Source organism: Festucalex cinctus, chromosome 13 (assembly GCF_051991245.1).
Source record: "Festucalex cinctus isolate MCC-2025b chromosome 13, RoL_Fcin_1.0, whole genome shotgun sequence".
Lineage (NCBI taxonomy): Eukaryota > Metazoa > Chordata > Actinopteri > Syngnathiformes > Syngnathidae > Festucalex > Festucalex cinctus.
The window spans coordinates 16,955,445-16,979,075 of record NC_135423.1 but is presented as its reverse complement, the minus strand read 5'-3'; the positions used below and the strand labels follow the sequence as shown (position 1 = coordinate 16,979,075).

At 39.0% G+C, this 23,631-nt stretch overlaps 1 protein-coding gene across 2 annotated transcripts; it reads right to left on the bottom strand.

Moving 5' to 3' along the window:
• Positions 1–527: 527 nt before the first annotated feature.
• On the bottom strand, positions 528–22,966 carry slco1c1 (solute carrier organic anion transporter family, member 1C1). Of its 2 annotated transcripts, XM_077541552.1 has the most exons (16): positions 22,855–22,966; positions 22,139–22,290; positions 16,680–16,853; positions 12,862–13,003; positions 9,120–9,252; positions 8,898–9,019; positions 8,680–8,826; positions 7,335–7,433; positions 6,422–6,664; positions 5,862–6,026; positions 5,514–5,709; positions 5,157–5,322; positions 4,301–4,473; positions 1,522–1,586; positions 1,276–1,393; positions 528–1,191 (listed from the first exon to the last, which is right to left on the bottom strand). In XM_077541552.1, the coding sequence occupies exons 3-16, from the start codon at positions 16,773–16,775 to the stop codon at positions 954–956; spliced, it is 2,103 nt and encodes a 700-aa protein (XP_077397678.1). In that variant the 5' UTR covers positions 16,776–16,853; positions 22,139–22,290; positions 22,855–22,966; the 3' UTR covers positions 528–953. The 2 variants fall into 2 exon arrangements, with proteins under 2 accessions (XP_077397678.1, XP_077397677.1); XM_077541551.1 differs by lacking the exon at positions 22,855–22,966 and having other exon boundaries at positions 22,139–22,344.
• Between the last annotated feature and the right edge of the window lie 665 nt (positions 22,967–23,631).

Below are 23,631 nucleotides of genomic sequence, written 5' to 3'. Positions count from 1 at the left end.
TCGCATGGATTTTACCATACGACACAAGGCAAGCATGGCAGTAAGAGATCGCCATGGTGAGGGAGGATCGCAAAACATTTCCAGTGCTGTAAGACATTTAGGTCCTCATACTGCATGACTTGATGCAAAGTGTACGTGTAAGGGGAAAAAAAAAAAAAAAACTACAGTCAAAATATTCTAGTTGTAATAACGCGTAAACTCTGTGATTCTTACACGAAGGTTAAATGTAACAAAAAGAAAAAATGCTCAAGAGACTAATTAAATTTGTGAGAACTGACAGGCAAAAAAATGTTGGAATTTTATGAGGATAAAGTCTAAGTATGAGAATTAATGTATATTAAAAAAAAATCACATTTTAGAGGAAAAGCATATATTTGAGAATAAAACTCACTGAGGGGCGAACATTTGGAAGGGTTGGTGAAGGTAGCGAATGCACGCTCCCGTCAGGGTTCATTCAAAGTTCGCTAAACGTTCGCTAAACAATTATGACTTTATTCTCGTAATGTGTTTTCTTGTGAGAAAAAAAAAAGAAAAAAAAAGACTTCTCATAATGCTGACTTTTTCCTCTTAACATTACAACTTTATCAACTTACAATTACAACTTTAGCTTTTTTCTTTCGTTATTGAATTTCTTTTCCGTGTGGCATTAATATTCCTTCATACATAAAAACAATGTTATACCCATTTGTTTTTTTTGTTTTTTTTTGTTTTTTTTTTAGAAAAAAAACAAGTACAATACATTCATTAGAAATATTTTAACTAAAGTATATCAAATCTCTCAAACCCTCAATGCACACGAAATAGTATATATAGAATTTTTACTTTAAATAGATTGAATATGATTCCCTGCAAATCTCATATATGTAAAGTTAGGTTTGTTCATCTGCATGTGATGAAAAGGAGGTTGGTGGTGCGAGGTTTTTTTTTTTTTCCCCTTCTTCTTCTCTGGGGAATCACAGTCGTGTCTCACGGTCTGTTCCGTTTTCTGACGTTCTTTGTAATGTCTCGGAATTTGAAATAACAAATTCTTCCTTTCTAAGCGCTTCCAGTTCGGTTCCGCCATTCGCTAGAGATTTACGAAGGTTGTCGTGTTCCTCCTTCTTCAGCTGCCGACTGAGCAGGATGAAGCCGGGGATGCAAATTAGAAAGGAGATTGTCCGCAGGCCCAAAGTCAGGCCCAGGTAGGCTATCCTAAAAAGAAAGAATCAGGGAGAGAAAAGAAATCTGGTCATGTGGAAATACATTCCTTATACAGCAACATTGACAGAGTTCTACCTGTACTTTGTAGTGTTGTAGATTCTACAAGCTCCTCTTCCACCACAGCGTTTCTGACCCCATTTTAGACATGTTGTGTCAATAATTGCTCCAAAGTAAATGGGTGCTGGGATTCCAGCTATATATAGACAGTGAAACCATTTCAGTCAACAGTTGTTTTTTTTGTTTTTTCAGGAAGAAAAATGAAAGACAACTACCGTTACTACTGGTACTATATGTGTAAACATTTCGAAACACCTTACTTACCGAGTGTATGTGTCGCTAGAGCATGGAATCCCAAGGCAAATGATTTCAGCTGTGGTTTGATGCACCTATAAGAAAGAGATTCTGAATCATATAATACTGCCCATTGTATGAATTATGTGGTGCGACCAAAAGGAAATCAACAATTTGGAACTTTTAGTTTTGATATACATTTAAAGACAGGAGTTTAGGTCATCCACAAGACAGTCTGCTGAGATAGGCTTGTAGCGAGTAGTGACGGGAGTCGGAGGCGGAGTGTTGAAGCCCGGAGCCAAAGACTGGCGTTTTATTGACATCAGCGTCTGTGTTAAACAGCAACAACTCACCCTGCGTGAGGCTCACAGGCCAACTAACATTTTTTCCTTTTATCCTTTCATCCTAACCAACTCCTCCCACCCGGAACTCCCCCTTCGTCCCAACGTTCCGTGGGTGAATTATTTTCCTACCACTACAGGCTCCAGCAAACCCGTGACAATAGCTGGTGAAAATAGTGTGGTGTGTAAATGTCACTATTAAACATGATCCTGCTTTAAATTAGAGACTTGTGATCTGCCACAATGCTGTGTGAATCCATGTTTATTCAGCATGACTTTATTTCTCCAAATCAAGCTGTGTTCTAGAACGCTTTCCTAGAAGCAGGTCAGGTCAGATGTTTCAGATAAATCAGTTTTATCAAATATAAAGAACAATGCGACCACTGTCATTTTTAATACAAATCTGGAAGGGAAAAGTTTATTAGCCTTAGAATTGCTGCTTCAAAGTCATGCTATAAATCCGCCTTTTATACTGAATCTAGTGAAGAAGCATATGACCGAAATTGTGTTAGTTAGTAGCTAGGTATTTATAGTGTAAAGTTGATAGCGTAGTAAATTGTAAAAGGTAAATTTAATTATTTTAGTATAGCACAGTGAAAAGAAAGTTTGAAAAGTTCAAAGAATAACGTACTTCCGATTTGTCCAAAGCTAAAAACATTTTATTTCGACAAGTGACCGCACTCTCTCTGTCCCAAGACTCTTGATGTATTTCAAGATGCTAAATATTATGGTCGCTAAAAGCTAATGTTAAATGCCTAAGCTAGAAAAATGAGTGGAAAAAACAAAACCGTGAGATGACAAGGTCCTATGACCAAGGAGAAAAAGAAATGTGCATTCACGTGAGACCAAGACCTACTTGAAATACAAATTTACAGCGACTGGTGATTCTCACACAATGCCCGCGGCAAGCGGCTCTTGATTTAGCGTTGTGGTGCCTTGTTGGCGCATTTCAGGAGAACACTGGACATAAAAATGTGGCTTCACATTTATTGTTCTAAATACCCCGCACAGTCGTATGGTATCCTTCTTGATAAGCTTTACCATAGTGACCACAAAGCATTGTTACCCTTGTAGGTGTCTGCGCTACTAATACAGCTACATAAAAATACACAGTGGATTCATGTTTGTTGTTGTAGCATTAGCTCGGGGACCGCCAAGCCCTTTCATACAAGCGGGTGAACTTGGCGAGCGGTGTGTGCACTCGTGAAAATATTATCACAAGCTTCAGGTATTGTTTTCAAACAACAATTATGTGGACTATACTGAATTCTTATGACTTGATGGCAGCCGACGCCTACAATGAAATATAATGTTGGCCATCTGTAGCAAATATGTACCATAAGTCCCAATATTATTTAAGTGGTACAATGGTGTTCCATAGAAGGTAAAGTGAAGGCTAGTGATAAGCCTTTGCACTCTTAAGTACAAATTTACAATTTAGCTGTCTCCTGCTATCGCCCTCATCATCACACACCTTTAGATCGTTGTGAAGGAATGTTAGGAATCCAGATCGGCACTGGGGTACCGGTGTGTGCTCGAATTTATTCCAGCTGACTTTGGGCGAGAGGTGAGGTACACCCTGGATTGCTCGCCAGCCATTCACACTCACATTCACATCTCAAGACTTCAGAGGTGGCAAATCCAGGCCCACAAAGTAAAAACCCTGCCGCAGTTTGGGTTTAGCCCCAGCCCCCAGCTGGTAGCTAGCAAGCTAGCAAATAAGATACTGTATCTTATTTTGAAATGACTTGGTCAGAACCATCAAAAAGCCGAAAACCAGTCACAATAATGCCTAAGGGCTAGCTTGTTTACCTGCTAGGGAACTAGCTAGCTAGCACAAGGGTCTAAAGCCAAACTGCCAGGGTTTTTACTGTCTGGACCTGGATTTGCCAGGCTTAGAAAAGTAAATTTACCCTACCAAGCTTGTTTTTAGAATTTGTGAGGAAAACAAAGGCTAGAACCTGGATTTGAACCCACCACCCCTAATGTGGCGGTTATGCTAACCAGTGGCCCACTGTGTCGCCCAGTTTTAAGAATGACATGGAAATTAAACCTTTTGCATTCTGGCACCAGCATCAGATTGATCTAATTTATGAGGAGCCCAAACTGTTTTTTCAAGATTTAATATGGGTCATGTGATTGGCAAGAGTCTTGTTTGAAAACGTTGGCAGATGGCCCAGTGGGATTACAAGATAGACAAAAGAAAGAAAAAAAAAATCAGCAGATACTGCAAATTAGACTAACATTATAAATAACCCGTTAAATTGTCTCTAGCAGAAGTCACTATAATCACACACAAAGCAGGACTGAGCATGCAGTGCAAAGCATTTAATCATGTAGTATCAAAATCATGCATTATGTATGGAAATGTCTCCAAGTAACACAGCAATAAGTCAGATCTGCTCACTTATCTCCAAACTTTGACGATCAAAGGAAGAGGGGCATGAGATCTTTTTTTATGAGCTGACCTGATGAGAAGCATGTATCCTGGCGTTCCACCCAGTGAGATGATGAAAGATGTGATGACGGAGAGGGCCAAGAAGTACGGGAACATCCTGTCACAGTCGTCCTTATCTGGGCACTGACCTGTATTGGCTGTTAAGTTGGCGGCCACACCGACACAGCTACAGTTTGAGAAGACCTGGAAAAACGTGCATACATGCGAATAATTATAAACAGACATATCCAGTAATGAGAGAGTGGAATTTGTTGATAGCAAAATAACTTAGAGACTTTACATACATGTGGCTCAGTATGGGCTCCCGTATGCACTCAACTACGTCTAGCATGCTCTAGACTGGATGAAGAACAGCAGTTCAGTTGTTACTGCTTTAAATTGGTCACGTGGATATGCTATCCAGCTGCTAGTGTGATTAAGTCGGAGTTACACTGTGAGGATTATGCGCAGGGGTGCACAGAATAATTTTGGTTGTTAGGGTTGTTAGAGTTGTTAGGTGTTTTTTTTTTTTTTTTTCCTTCTTTTTTTTTTTTTAAGATTAACTTGAAGAAAAAATCTGAACTTTTTAGACAGATGTCAGTACAAGTATTCTCTCTGAGTACTCAACGATTAAGTAGTGATAGCTGGTATCGACAGCCTCTACTAGTACCCGATACTTTGAATTTTATTTTTTATTCTTTACGTATTTATTTATTCATTTATTCTTTTTGAGCAGTTGTGTTGTCAATGTTGAGGCAACATAAGATGTCGTTTGTGACATTTCTGATCCAGTTCTTTATTTAAACATTTAGGAATCATGGTTTTACAGTAGGCTACTCAAGTTTCACACCTTTTGAAGGCATTTGACTTGATACAGTTTTACGTACTGTGTTTTTTCCTGAGCCGGTGGAGACGGTGCAGCCAGCAAGACAGGGAGAAACATATGTGATGCCATTCCCTCCACAGACTGGGTCCCAGTTATTTGCTGAACAAAAACAGTTGGAGTTGCAGGTGGTGAAAACAGAGTGTTTGTCATAAGATACACCCTCCAGGCTGGAAGAAAGAGAACAAGAGAATTATGCTACTAAATATTGTTTGTGATTTACACAGCCAGAAAAATTAAAGTTGTACAATATGAGATTTGACGCAAGTCTCCAGTCCAGGGGTGAGAAAAGTTTTACATTTACATTCACAAGAGTTAAATTTATCATATTAATTTAGCTGTTTTTCCCGTTTAAACACACCTGTCGTATGGAAGTGTCACTCCGGCTACTTTGGCATTCTCACAGCTCATCACAAAGAAGAACAATGAAAGGACGTAACCGAGGAATGAAGTAACAAAAGCAAATTTGGCTGCTCCCATTATGTTCAGCTTCATTTTCTTCATCAGGAGGCCTCCAGAAAAAATCCCAAGTGCAACCGCGGGGATATTAATCACACCTGAGATTTTTGGAACAAAACAGAACTAAAATGAACGAGAGCTATTTAATACTTATTGATATTGACCCTGTGCCTATTAGTTAGCTAAAAAAAAGTTCTCAATATGCTTCTCCGATCTTTCAGGCTGTTATAAACAAATCATTCATACATACCCATTAGAAAGTTGGCCTTTGAGGCGGATTGCCTAAAATGCTGCTCGATATATTTGGGTTTATAAGTGACCATGCCAATAAGCGAGTTGAGCTGGATGATTGTCACACACAAGTAGATCAAATAAACCGGGTGGCCCAACATGGTTCGCAACGTTGGGATAAAATCTGTGAAAACACATGAATAGGAGCAAAGTACATTAAAGGGGAAGTCAACCCCCATTTTTTTCATTTTCATTATTATGTTTCCCACTGCTAAATAATGCATTTGCGGAATATGAATTAAGCAGAAAAATCGACTTGTTTTTATCCATCTCAGGGTGCTGCCATTTTGCCACTTATTGAGAATGACATCACAGTTGCTCTGGGAACGACCAATCATGTCTCCAGAAAACAGATGAACTGTGATTGATCGTTACCTGAGGCCTGAGCAATTGTTATGTCATTTTCAGTCAAATGACAAATTGAAGACAAGAATGCATAAACAAAAGAACTTTTTTTTTTTTTTTTTTTTTTTTTTTTTTAAAGAAAATCAAAGATATACAGCATATCCTTATGCTCACCTTTGGCCATCTCTATGAAACTGGTGTGCTCTTCCGCTGGATACTTGTGCTTGATGGGGGCGGAGTCTTTAATAAAACTTGTCTGCTCTGGCTTTTGTGGGGTGTGTGAGCCTGGACCGGGCAGCGAGCGTGGTAGAAACCAGAAAGGAATGGCAGAAAGTAGGGTGATGACGCCAGCTATGAGGTAGCCTAACCACCAGGCCCCAACCCAGCGGGAATCTGCTGGCGTGATTGTGATGGTTTCTGTGTTGAGGTAAAAAAGAGTGACATGGACATTTCTAGGATCTCTACCATTAGGATTTGGTTACTTCTTTCAACGTTCTACTTTATTTCTCATATAATTAGAATTTGATTCTCGTAAAAATTCCAATTACCGGTATATTATATTCTTTCTTTCTTGATGACCTTTTACCCGTAATGAACCCATTAATACAGTGAGCAAATACTGGGGATAAGTTGTCTTTTCAAACTTCTGTGACAAGAAAGATTTTGAATGGAATACCCCATTAGTAATTAATGTAAAGACCAACAGTCTTAGTAGGGACTACGGTCTATAATCTGGTTTTTGCAGAAACATAGCCTGTATTCTCACTTCCACTCCCTCTGCAGCACAGCTATTTGATTGAAAGCTGCTCCGGTTCATTAACTAACTGATGCTAATCCTGAACATCTGTCCTGACTCCCGCTCACCTACATCTGCTGCACTTGCTGTTGTATTGATAAAACCATGCCTCTGTTTTATGAAGGAGCTCTTTAGTTACGATCTTTAAAAGCCTGCCAAAAAACAAAAAACAAAAAAACTTTTCCAGAAACTTACGAATCAAATTGAGTTTGAACCTGCTGTGATGGGTTTCATAAAACCTAAATGTAATATTCTTCTCTAACTTAAAAATGTAAAAATAAACTAACTTACCCAGTTTTACAAATCCAATATCCACATAAATCTTTGCACATAAGGAGCCCAACAGGTAGCCGAAGACAGGCCCCACCACAGAGATGGTCTGTACACAGCCTAGAACACCAAAAACACACTTTAATTAAAAGACAGATATTGTTGAAGAAGATGAACATGTGCAAAAACCATCCACATCATCTATCATTCATCGTAGAGGAGGGCAGGTGAAATGTGTTGTTAATGCGGGACCTATGGTAGAACTGTGTTACACACTGTTTTGGTTTACACTCAACTCAACACACGGAGGATGTGGGACTTCCCTAAGTCACACACCTACACTGTTTTCGGTTACTGTTGTGACGTATTAGGCCGCGCCCCAATACTCGCACTGCCACCATTGTGCCAATCAATGGCGCGTTCCGTTAACGGTGCAAGTGTGTAGGGTGTCTTAGTTGTTCAAGTGTGTCTCAGAGTGCTACGTAAAACTGAGACATCCTAGCCGACACACTCGCACCCATCAACGGGAACGCGCAATTGAGGGGCACAACGGTGGAAGTGTGAGTATTGGAACGTGGCCTAATATGTCACAACAGTAACCGAAAACAGTGTGTGACTTAGGGAGGTCGGAATGGCATCTATCTCATATATACCGATTAGTGTGGATACAGCAACATATTAGTATTTAGCTGTTATTAGCTAGCTGTCATGAGTTGTTCTTAATAAGTATTATTTAGTGCCATCTAGTGGTGAACTAAGAATAGTAGAATGCATCAATTTTGAAGCAAGCGCAATAAAGTGACTCAGAGAGACCACACTTTGCTAGCCTACCGGTACCAATTATTATTTGGCATAAGCGTGCGAGCAAAGACTAGCTAGCAAGAACAAACTGAAGCGGCTAACGAGCGGCTAGCGAGAGAAGCTAGTAAAAGCTAGCGAGAGAAAGCAGAAGGAGACAAGCCCGACTCACAGGACACAGGATGACCAACTGCAGCCCCCAGTTGTGGAAGGTAAGCGGTGGTCGACCCATTCCGCAACTAGCTGCAATCACCACTAGAGGCTAACTAGATTCACAAGTTCTTCTTCTTTGGGTATCCATAGCAGAACGATGGCGGTGAAACATGTTAGCCTGCTGTACGACCTATGTTATATAATTAACGTTTAGACCTACGATTATATTTTTAAAAATGTACATGGATCTGATAGAACGTTTTTTGTTGTTGTTGAAATTAATAGTGTTTATTTTTTTTTATAAATGAAATATTAGTTCACCACAAGACGACGCTAAATAATACACACAAATGACTGACCGACCGACTGACCGATGGATATGTAGATAGTTAGATATTGAAAATGTTTTTCTCACCCACATATAAAGCAGCATTCTCCTCACTAGCAAAGTCATCTATGTAGGAGATTCCAAGGGGTTGAACAGGGGTCTCGCCAATCCCTCGTAGGACATTTCCCAGGAGCACATATATCCACATGGACAGGTTGGAATCTCCTTCACAATCTGGAGAAGATTATTACATTACGGTACCAGTATGCGTGCAGCTGAGTGTGTTTATCTGAGTAGACGCCTACCTGTCACTGGCACTTCAGGTAATTTACTATGTTGGCTGAGGTCAGCTGTGGAGCCCAGTGAACATGGGGATGGGATAAGGCTTGAATTCACAACCCACTGCGCTGATGATTCATATTCATAACTGTACACAAAGGTTAGAGTGAAATTTGAGGAGCACCCAAGTGACAGATTTCCATCTAGTCAGTTGAGTACAAATCAAAGCTGAGTTTTTTTTTACTAACCGTCCAATGATGAAGTGAGGCAGTGCAATAATGAAGGTACCAATCGACATCAGTACACAACCCATTGCAATCATCTTTGGCCGATGGAGCTTGGCACCAAAGTAACTGACAAAGGCTATAACTAACAGGTTACCTGTAAGAAGAGATGAAACATTCGAGCCTTTATGGGATACTCTAATTGTTGCATTCAAATAAATTTGAACAGCAACGAGACAAAATCAATAAGCAAATTGATGACATAAATCTGTTAATTACATCTATTTTTAATATTGTACTTAATATGGATGAGCAGCAATAAAGCTTGGCCACAATGGAGAAAAATGTTAACTTTGTACAAAAAGCTGCATGTCTAGCCATTTTTAACCCTGCTGAAAGATTTATTAAATGTTTCCTTCAGAAGGGGCTTGCAGGCTGTCAAACAAAATACAGCAGGTCTTTAAGATTCTTAGCATGATTTCATGTGGCATATATGATATATACAACAATATCAGGGCCAGTCCAGTTTGTAATTCACCTTTTGCCCAATGTCAGCTGGGAAAGGCTCCAGCTCCCCACAACCCTGAACAGCATATGCGGCACACTTTGGGACAAAATAGTGATTTTTTTTTGTGAGTAATTCATCCATCCATTTTCTTGACTGCTTATTCCTCACAATGGTCACAAGGGGTGCTGGCGCCTATCTCAGCTGGCTTTGGGAAGTAGGCGGGGTACACCCTGGACTGGTTGCCAGCCAATCGCAGGGCACACAGAGACGAACAACCATCCACACACACTCACAAGCACACCTAGGGACAATTTGGAGCAACCGATTAACCTGCTGTGCATGTCTTTGGAATGTGGGAGGAGACCGGAGTATCCGGAGAAGACCCACACGGGCACGGGGAGAACATGCAAACTCCACCCAGGAAGGCCGGGGCCTGGACTCGAACCCGAGTCCTCAGAACTGGGAGGCGGACGTGCTAACCACTCGTCCACCGTGCCGCTGTAAGTAATTCATGCTCATTAAAAGTGATTACAATTGCCTCTATTGTCTCAAACCAAAACTATACCACAAACTATGATCCCAAAACATTTTAATATCATTCCAAGGCTTACTAATATATTCAAAAATTGCTACTTGTACAGTAACCATCTTCGTCCTTGTTTGCTGAAGCTATTGTGATGCAAAGGAGACAGATAGGTGCCACTATGAAAGTTTAGTGGCGTGGACAACTAGTTTGATGGGGGTTTTGGCATGGTTATGGCCGTTACTGTTCATTATCTCCATCAGAGACAATCAAATGAGTAACTTAGGTAAGTAAAAAGTAAAAAATCTATTAGATTAATTTGTGAATGTCAAACCGTAGATAATGTATGTGGGGGTCCACTGTACGTACATAAAATGGATGGTTGGATAAGCCCACTCTTTCATCCACTATAATGCTCTCCCAATGTGCTCTGTTCTTAACAGTTGTACCTTCCGTTCTTCTTTGTATTCATGTTACCCTTCCCGTCGCTGTGTTTCCCTGGCAACAATCCTATACATAAAGCTGGTTGCCTTGACCACATGTGAATATCTTTCACAGGAGAAAAGGAACTACATGTATGTAATTCAGCTTCAGGATGCTGCAGGTGACCTTCTCAAGTTTTCAATGGATGCATACTGTGGTGCCTTGGCAAACAAGATTAATTTGATCTTTAACTATGCTCATAACTCAAAAATATTGTATCTCAAATCATAGTTCCCAATGGAATAAATGGAAATACCATTAATCCATTCCAGCATCCATAAAACATCAACATTTTAATTACATGTTTTTAATAAAGCAAAATATCGCTATTTTGGGGGGCCGGGGGAAAAAAATGCGGCAGCATGACAGGAGGAAACATTAAAGAATCATTGCAGACGGAGGGGAGACAAGAGACTACACATAATGACATAACGAGACACACCTGGCCAAGACACAAGTGGCTGAGGGCACTGATTGGTTGACACACGAGAAGGGCAGAAACAAGGAAAAAAACATCATCTCTTTTTCCAGCTGCTCAGCATTCAGGTACAGTTGGTGGAGCAGGTCAGGTCTTTTAAATACCTGGGGACTAAGACTGATACCTACTTTTTTGTTAGTTTTTTTTGTTTTTGTTTTTTAATACATTTGGGAGAATAGTTGGAACTGGGGACAAGAGTTTTGGCATCATAGTATGGTGTTTAAAACAACAAATATAGGATTTTAACTAAGGTTTTTAAGGTAAACCACTACCCTTTTTCCTAGTTGTGGCATGTTTTGGTGAAGTGTTGACTTTACTCAGTTGGCAATCCCTCAGTCTATACCAAAATCCAAATTTCCAGTGGTTCTGTCTTCTGGACACAGTATCTATGGATACTCATCTTCTATATTTTCTTCTCTCAGTCTTGTTTTTTAATCCGAAAACCAATGTCTTATCAGCACTTTCAGCGACTGCTTGATAATACGAAGCCTTGAAAAAATGCACAGACTGAGCACTGAGTGAAGCAGGATTACTTCTGTCAATCGCGGTGAGTACACACGGTCCTTCTCAATCCGTGTATTTTTGTGAGGCTTCGCATTATCAAGCATTCGATGAAAGTGCTGAAGCACACGCCAAAAGGTGGGCACCCCCACCAATCATCAATTCCAGTCAATGGCGATGCCCACCTCTGCAAATAAGGAAACGAGGAAGAAGTACAGCCTCCTAAACCCCTTCTGTACAAAGTCACTGACTGTGTGCATGCTGTCATGATTCGAGTCATGCAGGAGGTTTGTTTGGGGTTTAGTCTCATGCCTGGGTCAAGTTTAAGTTCATGACATATTGAGTTGAGGTCAAGTGTCTGTTTTGTATTGATGTAACTATCATCTAGGTTCAATTATTTTTAGTCTATGTGATGTCAAGGATCTTTAATGCTATATGATATGTGGTGTCAAGAATCTTTAATCGCCTTACTGGGTCAACAGCCAATCAGATAGTCCTATGTTAGTACTGGTGCCCACATGTCTAGCCTCAACCAATGAGATCGATTCACTGTCTATATAAGCTGTCTGAGAAATATGCGTGTTGCTGGATTATTACTCGCTGTTCCTCTGTGCTTCTCCACAGCCCAAGGGGGCTCGTGATTCTCGATGCATTCTCGTATTTGGTATAGTTAAGTAATGTGAATAAATAGTTAAAACCTTATTTGTGTCTGCGCTTTGGGATCCAACCCTTCAGCACATGACACATGCCATCCATACCTATAAGGACCGAGGCAGCAGTAACCTGATTTGTTGTATTGTTTACGTTACTCTTTGCCTCCTATCAAATATTGTAACTCACTAAATTTCCATGTGAGACATGTCAAAGGTCAGGCAAAATGAAATATTGTGTGTTCATATCAATTCTAAGATACCATGCAAATAGACCCCCATCTGTAAACTTGATAGTAATTGTATTGAAGGAACCTGATGCAGGATTTATAATAATCAGACAATGTTGTACACACATGGTGAAGTACAAGAAGCTTCACACAGGAAAACAAATGACAACATTTCTAGTTCACCACAGATACAGTTACAAAGAGCAGTGTTTGTCCTTGTTCAACATTATGACTCCCATTTTCTCAAACACACATCTAATCCTTTCTCAGTACCTTGAATAACTTTGTGACCCATTGATTTTTTTTTCCAGAGTGGTGAGTGGATGACATATCTGTGACACGGAGGGTGTAAACAACATCGACAAAAAAGTGATGACATGCAGACCTACGCACCTATCTCAAAGCTTCCGTCAATGATGCCTATTAGGTAACTGGGTATGTCAAAGCGTCTCTCCAGCTGAGTTATCGTGCTCTTCATGTAGCTCCCCGACAGAGCCTTTGCAAAATAGGCAAAGGACAGCGCCACCAGGAACATCTGTGAGGAGAATGGAAATAGGTCATGACCAATTAGATGCAAGTAAAGGGCCCTTTCATACAGCTGAAATTTTTGTTTACATTAAGTGAATACAAATAACTGTGCTCAGATGAGTGGAAAAGATAAACGTTTCAATTATTGGAAAAGCTTACAAAGGGAGTGAATCAGAGACACTTTAAATGATGGCAGGTGCGTGCTGACTCCCATTTAAACATGACTTCATGACTCATCAAGGTGCGGAGTGTTGCTATTTTTAGACGCAACGCAACTATGTAGTGGTTATCAGCTTGTTCAGAGGTGTCACTTGCACTTTGTTGGATTGTTATACTCTTTGCTGTTGCTCTTGATAACTTGTTATAGTTATTCTTATGTAGTTAGATATTTACTTGTTAATGTAGATCTGTATGGTAGAGAGGAAAGTAAAAAAATAAAAATAAAAAATAGTTAAAGTGCCAGAAATATTCACACTAAAAAAAATTCCCATTCAACCTGGTGAGTTTAGTTCATTTATATTAATTTAGTGGAGTCAAAAAGTTAAGAACTTCTGGTTATGTTGTTATCATAAGCTTTATGCTTCTTCCTGCCAGCCCTTTTTCTTTTCGGTTATCATATGTTAAAATTGTATGTTGAAATGTTTGTTTGTCACAATGCTGTCCGAAAGGAAAAATGAACAAATAAATCATGCACCTAGGTAGGCATTTGGCAATGTCAAGTTAAAGTTTTTGGTAATTTTGACAGTTTTCTTCCATTTGAAAATATCAGCTTTATAGAAAAATAAATGTTATCATATTCAATAACATTTTATGTTTGAGCAAAAACAAAGTTCTTTTTTTCAGTTAAAATGATTTTGTGATGCACTGTGGATGTAGTTTTATATATTACACAATGCCTGTGTTCTGATAATATCAATATTGCTGGCAAAATATCAAAGAAAATCCTATTGAGTTATCTGCGAGTACTGTATCTCCACTATTAAATAAGGCATGTGAAAATCAACTCATTGACATGACTGCTGTGATTAAACACATATGTGCCATTGCACTCATTTGTACACTAACAGTTTTGCGTTAAATGAGAAATATGAATCAATTGACACCCACTTTGCATTACCATGATTACCACTGACAGCAAATTTAAAATACTGTTCAGTACTCTCAACCCATCAGTGGTGGGTAAGCCAACTAGAAATTTTAGTAAACTAAGTTGCTAATTGGTGTGTGACGTTCACAACTACTTAGCACATTTTGTGATTTGAGACAAATGAAGCTGTTGAACCGCATATAATCATATAATCACCACTCGATTGTAACACCCTTAATTAGCAGAATTATGGAGAAACTGGCTGTTAAATGATTGTCCACATAAACACAAATGGTGATAACAATCGCCTTAACTTGCATGCAGGGTAAACAAGCTGTTAAATTTACAGCAGCTTTCCTCCAGTCAGAGAATTCAGTCATGCTATGGCCCACAATGAGATTGTTTGTTTGTTCCAGAATTAATGACGCCCTGCAACAGCATGTTCGGATAAAATGCTGATCTTCTACACTTGTTTGAAAAATTCCATTCGAATCTTTAAAAGTCATACTTCACCGTTTACTCTGACAGTTTATCATTAGTGTTTACTTTTGTTTAGGTATGATGTCACCCAATCTATGCTCATATTGGTACAATAAACAAAAAGTGGGTAACAAAAGGATAGGATTAGAGCTGCAGGAGATTGTGCCATGTCCCACCCAAAACTAAACAATTCCGAGAAGAAATAAAGTCTATGCAGAGACCCAGCCTGTATTATGATAAGCTGCTTGAACACCATTGTCTCACGTCACTTTCATCTGAGGGAGAAGCAACAAGAGGGTTTGATCTTATTTGAAGTTGCGCTAACTTTGAAAGAAGACTTTCAGCTTATTTTTTAAAGCTTGTTTGACGTGGAAGGAAAGGCAAGAGTGAGATGGAAAAACCTGAGGTGGTCTGATCATAACATCATCACATTCATGCTGTGTTCTGCCTTATTTCGGCCCTCTTTCTTCTGAGGAGGACTATGGAGAAAAATTTGTGAGGCAGATGGACAACAATAGAGAGATGTAACCCTAAAAAGCCAAGCATCAAACATGGTTTAACAAAAAAAAAAAAAAAAGACAATTGTTGGTACCTAAACAAAATGTCTTCATTTAAAGCTGCAATATGGAACTTTTTTTTTTCCCAAAAAATATCTTTACAGTAGCCTTTTTATTTGACCATTTATGACTGAAACATCTTCTAATTTGTAGATTAACACCTTAGCTGTTAGTAGGGATTCCTGCAAGCCTCTGGCCAATAGTTTTCAGACTGGATTCGGGTTATCAACCGCTGTCTGCGGATGTGACTCGTGTGCGTTGTGTACGTGAAGAAGGATATGTGCAGTTTAATTTTTCATCAACAGGTGGCAGTAGCAATTCAAAATTGAATTCTATTGTTCAGTAGCTTTAAAGCAGTGGTGTCCAAACTGCTTACTTCAGATTGCGCTTGTTTTGGTTCTGAATGTGGAGATGGGATTCAGCTGCTGGTCAGTGGAGCGGCAGAACTGTACTAGTGGGATACAGGGTCAAAGGCCACCAAAAAATAAAATAATCCTCAGATATTTGCCTTAGCACTTTTAACTCTTTTACTGCCACACGTCATAAAAAAAAAAAATAAAAAAAAAATTTAATATGACAAAGGCTTTGGTCATTTACATCATCCTTGAATATGTTCTGTTTCATCAAATTTAATACATATTGAGACCATTGAAAAGAGATACAATGCTGCCATCTGCTGGCTACAGATAGTGAGGATTTTCGATTCCACAACTCATTGACCAGGCAGCACGTGCTGCACTTACACGGTGAACTGCCCATTGATTTAAGGAAAAAAATAAATAAATAAATTAAAAAAAACAGTTGACATCGTTCAACGTTTATGGCGGCTTACATCGTGATTTTACTAATCGTTATTAAAGGTTTTTGGCGGTCAAAGAGTTAACAGAATGCCTTGACGATTCAGATTTTCAAAATAACTACATTATATAAACAATATATGATCCGGGTCAGTACAGATGGTCCTTCTCAGTCACATCATCAAAGCACTTGCTGAAAATGCGGTAGGACTCGTTGAAAAGTGGGCATCCCATCAATGATGGGGGTTTCATAAAGTAAAAAGAATTCAAAGTGGTTCTTTCATCTTGATATATTTTTGTAAGCGGTCCTCAGAGATAAAAGTTCAGACACCCCTGATCTTAAGCTTGTTTGAAAAGACTGCGTTGATGAGGCCCGTTTAAAAAGGCACAGGCCAATAAATGCCAGCTCTAGTGTTACGCCTCTAAAGAGAATGATGAATAACATCCCCAATTGGATATTCAGTGTGATTTATAATGGCTGTTCAAAAGAAAACAAGGTAAAGGCTTCAGGAACGTCCTGTTTCATGCTTGCATAACATTCATTTGTTATTTGCAAACACCTGCTTCAGCCAACGGATTTGAGTTTTATATACTTTTTACTTTTAAGACTGAATTAAGTTGAGAAAGTTAATATAATCAAGGAAAGGTCCATTTGTCAATACACTCCGATTGATTTGTCAATACAAAAACAAAATGTCGGAACGCTAAATTGAAATCCCCAAACATCCTCTTCAATCTCATTTTGAAACGTACTTGCCTTACCTTAAGACTGGAGCAGGATGAGGGGCGTGTTTTTCCGGATGCATCGTCACCGCGTCGAGTCTTCTGCATGCTGCCGCGCTCTGCTCCAACCTCCATCCTCCTAAAAGGTCACTGGGTCTGCTTTGCTGTAGTCTTACCACCAAGTGCAAATTCTTGGCACTGATGCATGCAAGCCTGTAAATGGATAATTCAAGCATGTGACCCACTTCTTATTCTCAGCACAAGCAGAAACAACTTAGAGCAGGAAAAGGGGATCATACATGAGTAAGTAGTGCAGTTAAAGGTGTAAAACCGACCACGCAATTGTCAGACCATGTCACAATATTGCTTAGAAAAAGAGCTCCATTTTTAAAATGGTACTCGGCATACTGAAATGCAGTGATTTGACTGTAGAGGGAAGTTTTAATCAGAACATGTAGAATTGTATTTATAGGTTTCATTTAAAAAATACATGATTGTAAAGGACAGACGACCAAGCTAGCCACAAAACCCATTTTAAATGTTCTGACCCTCTTATTTTATTAGCCTTGCCCTGCTTCTTCAGCCCCACTCAGAATATGTTATCCTCGAGAGGAGTCATGTGAAGCCGTGAATGTGATGCCTCAGGGGGCAGAATTAGTGATGCCACTCCAGCATAGATAGCTAACAGAATTACTGTCAACAAGACTGCATGGAAAAGTCTGCATTTCTGCAGGACAGATTGCTCTCTTTTAAGGTTTTGGACTGTTTGATAATTGAGGGCGTTTTTAATCAACATTTACAACATTTCAGGAGCAGCAAGTGGGCAAAAACAGGATAGAGTGGAAACTCATAAGTCAGAAAAATGGTGAATTACTTTCCTCCATGGTTTTATAGTTTTGGTGTCAAAAAATGTTTTTAGTGACACAGAATGGCACCAGGTATGACAAAGAGCAAACAACAATGAAGTATAGTATTTTTATTGTTGGGTGACAAAGTTGAATCTTTTTATTAGCAATAGTTTGTTGCTATAAGTACTTAGACCAAATTAGAATCCTGATGCAGACAATATAAGTATGTGACATATAGCTATGTAAGAATGCACCAAAATCAATGTATAGCTTTGACATAATTACCAAAAACAAATTGTAACATTTTTTATTTTTTTTTGTTTGAGATTTGATGACTGTACACATGGGGTGGTTGGCTGCACTCCCTGCTGAATCTGTGACATTCTATTAAAGGGCATAATTCAGAAGAGAACACTCCTACATTCATCCTGTCACTCCGCCATCATCGCTACATTTGACAATTAGATATGGTCACAAACTAGAGAAGAAGCTAAACTAATAGCCACTGAATAAACAGTATAGGCCAAAAGTTTTGACACCTTCTCATTCAATATATTGCTTTATTTTCATGACTATGTACGTTGTAGATTAAAACTATGACGGCAACTACTACTACTACTTTTTTTTTTTTCTTTCTTTCTAACAGACAACACAAAAGTAACTGAACCAAATATTAATTATATCTACCGGTGTTAATAATTTCATTTCAAGGGTAGAATTGAATCTGAGCCAATTTTAGGTGGCCAACATGCTAAGGAAATATGAAGAGAAAACATGAGCTGGAGTTTGGATCCCAAAGCGCAGACACAAATAAGGTTTTAACTATTTATTCACCTAACTTGACTAGACGAGAAACAACGAGAGTTGCACAGAGGAACAGTGGTAACAGAAGTAATAATCCGACAAAGACACACACTTCTTAGACCGCTACTACAGACAGTGAATCGATCTGATTGGTTGTGACTAGGCAAAGGTTTAAAGATTGACATCACATAGCCTAAAACCAGTAGAAACTAGATGCTGGTTACATCAGTACATAACAGACACTTGACCTCACGGTCATGAACCCAATTTAACAGGTCATGAACTCAAACTTAACCCTGGCGTGACCCAGACATGACAAATATGACGGGCCATTATTTTAAGAGGAAGACAATAGTTTGGATGGAACCTTTTTTAATAGATAGGTTTTAGGAAAAAATAATAAAATATGAACTTTTTTTGTGGTTCAGGAAGAACAGGAATAAGTCACCACTGACTTGCACAGAAATTGGCAAAATGATTTTGCTGTTTCTCATTAATATTTTTTTAAACAGTAACCAGTGGTAGAGAAAGCACACTCTACGCTTTAATTGGAAAAAGCACAACATGATATCAAGCTTATATTAATTGATTATGGACCAAGAAAGGAGTATGGAAAATTTGTCACTTTCGATATCAGATGGTATCAACACAGGCATTCTCAGAGTAGTTGCACTTCACTTTGTACAGCGCTGACTAAACCATTCATTGTCCATGTAAGACTGGCAGGGCTCGCATGATGCGCCTGATAATGGGTCACTGAGTTCACTGCAATTTTTAAATTTCACTGACACTTTGCCTCTAGGAGACAAATTGCTCAAAAATGTTTTTCCAAGTTTGCTGCTAAAAGAAAAGAGGACCGTGAAATTGGAAATTAAAAAAAAAAAAAAAATGGAGTGAAAATTTTACATTCATCCAACCAGCACAACAGCGATGTGCTTTAATATACTAGGAAATGGTAGCTGTGATGAAGATTTCCAAATTGAAATGGCATTTTCAAACGAAGCATATGAATTCTGAAGAGACATTTCCTCACGAAGAACAAAATTAAATACGGCATATCAAGCTGAAAACAGGATTGTTGTCACGTCTAAGATGCAACAACCAAAAGCAACAGAGTGCTCACTTGAAGTAATGTGGATTTTGGGTAAGCACAGGAAAGCCATTCTCAGATGCGCAAATAGTAAAACAATGCATGCCTGAAATGAAGGACGCAATGTTTGAAGCAAACAAAAAGAGGAAATGATAACTAATTACGTAGATTCCACAGCAACCAGATGAACATAAATACTGGCCGGTGATCTATTTAGGCAGCTGTGTGATGGAATAAATGGAAATTTACATTTTTATTTTAGTTCATTGGATTTTTGTTGCTATGTTAAATGACAGTATAATAATATTGTCTGTGACCTGTGACTGACCTAAATAGATCAACATTTTGATTAACTGCAAAAATGTTAATGGCCCATAAAACATTTGTCCTCGTCAGTCACAAGCTCCATGTTAAATTTATACACTTTACTTTTAAATGTGAAGATGTTACAGATAAAAATGGTTTTCTAGAATCATTAAAGATTAAATTAAACAATCAAACTATTTGTGAGCTGCCTTCTTCTAAAAATGTGTTGTTAGTTGAACCTCACTCTTCGGAAGCCTTAAAAGTAGTGCTCACCGGTGAGTAGCTTTCATGCTAGCCCAGGCTTTTAGTATGCTGGTTAGAGCGCTTGACTATTTAACCCGTGGGAAGCTGGTTCTGTGGTTTACAGTCTCAAGCAGGACGCTGGATGACTATCATCAAATTGGTACCATGACTTAGATTAGAAGTCAGGTTTTCAGGGGAACCTCACTCCTCGGAAGCCTTCACAAGTAATGCTAGCTGGTTGGTTAGCGGCACACGATTTTAGCCTGCTGATTCTTAACCCGCAGGGGATGGATAGACATGTGAAATGACAAATGGAATTTGACTTGGTGATGAATCAGTGTCTTCTTTATGAGGGCTATAGCATAATCAAACATTTCTCTCTTCTAATTTTTATAGTACAGTATCACTTATTTCACTTCTTCAGTATTTCAGTTACTTGGCCCTCAATAATGAACAATGGGAAATCAACACTTGCGCTAAGTAATTTATAAAGGAGCCACTCCCAGGTATCTAGTTGCAACCTGACAAGGTGTAAAAATTGGCATGCATTTGTAAGGAAAATGGAAGATACTCTTGAGACCTATGCTGTTTCTGTCTCTGTGTCTCTGCCTTCCTTGCAAAGAAAATAAACTGCTATTTTGTCTTCAAATATGTATTTTAGGTATTCTCTATATCAGAATGAGTATTTCTCCGCCACCCCCCACCCCTCTCCAACTTTCCGTATAAAAGCTCACATGCATGAGACAGGAGCACCTCTTCACAAAATTAACTCCTTTCAGCAAGTCAATAAAATATGGGTGTGTAAATTGTGTTGTAATGTTCTTGATCCTTGATGAAAACATGACACAGACATGTTATTAAGAGTAGCATATGAACTGCTTTACATTGTGAAAAAATGCATGATTAATCTCCTTTAAATGAAAGAAAACTAATTAATAGCTAGGGATGCCCAATATAAACGAGGCACAATTCCTTAACAATGTGTTTTGAATGATTATTTTGAATGCTGCAGGGCCACTTTAAACAAGACAGACCTAAATTGTTCAACAGTAAAGAAAAGCAACATCTCAGAACCTTTGACATAATGAACTGTTTACAGACTGCTCTTATGGGAAAACACGTGCACATACTGTGCAGTATCACTATACGTATATGGAGGTCTTGCATAAACGGATCAAATCTGTGATGCACCTCTGATTGTTCGCTCATCTTAACAATGATTTTATGCATTACATCCTAGACTTGCTTCTCTGTTGCCTCCGTGTCATCTTTTGTAATGTAAACATTTTGTTCAAACTGAAATAAAGCCTTACACCAAATAAATACAAATAAACCTTACACCAAAAATAAACTTTACACATTCCCCACCACGCTACCCCTCTATAAATTCATATGAATTAGGACCTTTCCAAACACACACTTAGGTGTTTGTTTATACGTGTTTCCTTTGTAATGCTAATTGTGTTGTGTACTATAATATTGATTCCCAACCAGGGTGCCTTGGCGCAACAGAGTGATCACCAGAAAGGAGGAGGGGGTGGGAGGTGGACGGAGAAAGAAATCATTCAATTTCATTTTAGTTGTCCAAAAATGATTACAATGCCTTCAATCTATGTTTGTTCATTGATGTGTGATAGCAGAAAATCAGTAGCGACAAGCAGAACAATTAAATGGTCCTCCTTTTAGATGGCAGAAAGTTCAATGACTATAACTGCTGTCATTGATAAAGTACAATAAGTGGGAGAATATCAGCTTTGTGTTCAAATAAACAGGGCCAGTTTTCAGATGGAATAAGTGGATTTGTAAGTAAATTGAGACGTCATCATCATTATTTCACTATTCCTACTTTTTGTGACATTTTTGTTTAGTGGTGCGCCGTACATTTTTTCTAAAGTAAAATAGATGCCTTGGCTCAAACAGGTTGGGTAGGAAACTAGTACGAGTTTACAATATTTGTGCTACTTATATCATATAAGGGATAAATGAGTCAAGACAACTGATCAGAGCTGAATCATAAATACACATTTTTTGCGACTGCAAACACGGCAGAGATGACGCGTTCAGAGACTGTCGGAAGCGTGCTTTATTTTTTCAATTACGTTTGCAAATCAAATCAGACTGATTCGAGAGGATAATTATAACATTTGGTGTTAAGTCGTTTCCATTCCACAAAGAGCTGAAGTGAACTCGGTGTGCGAGTCTCTTACCTCCGTGACAAAGAGCGGTGTTTGAGTCGAGGAGGAGATTCCGAGATGGGGAGTAAACACAGGTTGGCTCCGGTCTGCCAGCTCCGCTTAAACTTCAAATGAGGATGGCAGAGAATGGGAGGAGGCGCCAGCTGCGGTCGGGCCAGCCTCCACTTGAAAAGACCAAGTCAAACCAGCCTCCATTTAGAATGTCAATACTGTTTATATTCTGCGATACGGTAAAGCGCTGCCAAGTGCAACGCTCAAAGAACAAATTTCAAAATAAAAGCAGTATACAGTATCCCAGAATTAGAATGGTAACGTGATAACAGCGAATATACCTCCGAATTCAGAGTGATAACAGTCTTGTACATACAAATTTCAAATAGGATTATCTGTTGGAAATGCAACATCAGATCTTAATGAAGTTTTCAGTGTGGGGTCAACAACGTGATGCACGAGTATCACCCTAGGCCCTGTTCTAAAGATAACTCACGAGGGATGTGATGTTCCAGGAATTTTGATGGAAGTGATAATGCACTACTTTTTTTTTTCTTTTTTCTCCCTTAGCGCTTTAACTGCAGGTGCCCAAAGCGCTTTACAATACCTCATATTCACACACCAATGGTCACCTGCTGCCAGGTCCACTGGGAGCAAATCGGGGTTGCTGTAATTAATTTCTCATGAGCTCATTGCTTTGCACCAGGATAGCTTCGTGCTGTTGTAATGCTGTTTACCTGATTTCACATTGCCAAAACCCTCGAGGGTTAGGGTTATTGTTCATATAACACCAGCACTCTTGAGAGATGATGAATGTTTAAACACAGCGGTTGACCTCCTTTGTTCACAGTTGGGACAGTGCGAATAGATAATAGACAAAATCTTGTGCGCGTTTCTGTTGCTGTGGTTACATGTAGTCCATTCAACATGAACTGATGACGTGAGTCCCGAATCCCACATGAATATTATTAGTGGCAAAGATGCAGCGTTTTTATCCTGAAAAGTCAGCGTAAAAATGACTTGATGAATGGAGAATTAGACAAAGTTATGAACTGCAAAACTCTTCATATGAACACATTTGCGTTGTTCCCTCATTAAAGCAAACTAAGAAATCTTTCTTCTCACCAGGGCAACATGTATATACTGTAATGCTGTCACGTCCTACTTCTGCATTCAAATTACTGCATTTGCATTTATTGTTGGTAATATGGAGAAACGGCATCAATGGTCGTGTATGTTAGAGCGTGTGAAGTTAGCGAGGGGATTGCAACCCTGTTACAATTCCACTGTGGAATTCTGTTGCGTGACCATGGCTTTGGCCTACAAAAAGTATGTTTCATGTGATTCGATATGGCTTACAGCTCATTAGTAATGTCATATGACGAACAGATTGCTGCTTTCCATTCATGTAAGCTACAAGCATAGAGACTCCACTGTGAACCACATCGACAATCTACAGTATAAGCTTTAAAAAATAACACATACAGACAAATGTTTTGTTGTGATCTAGCATA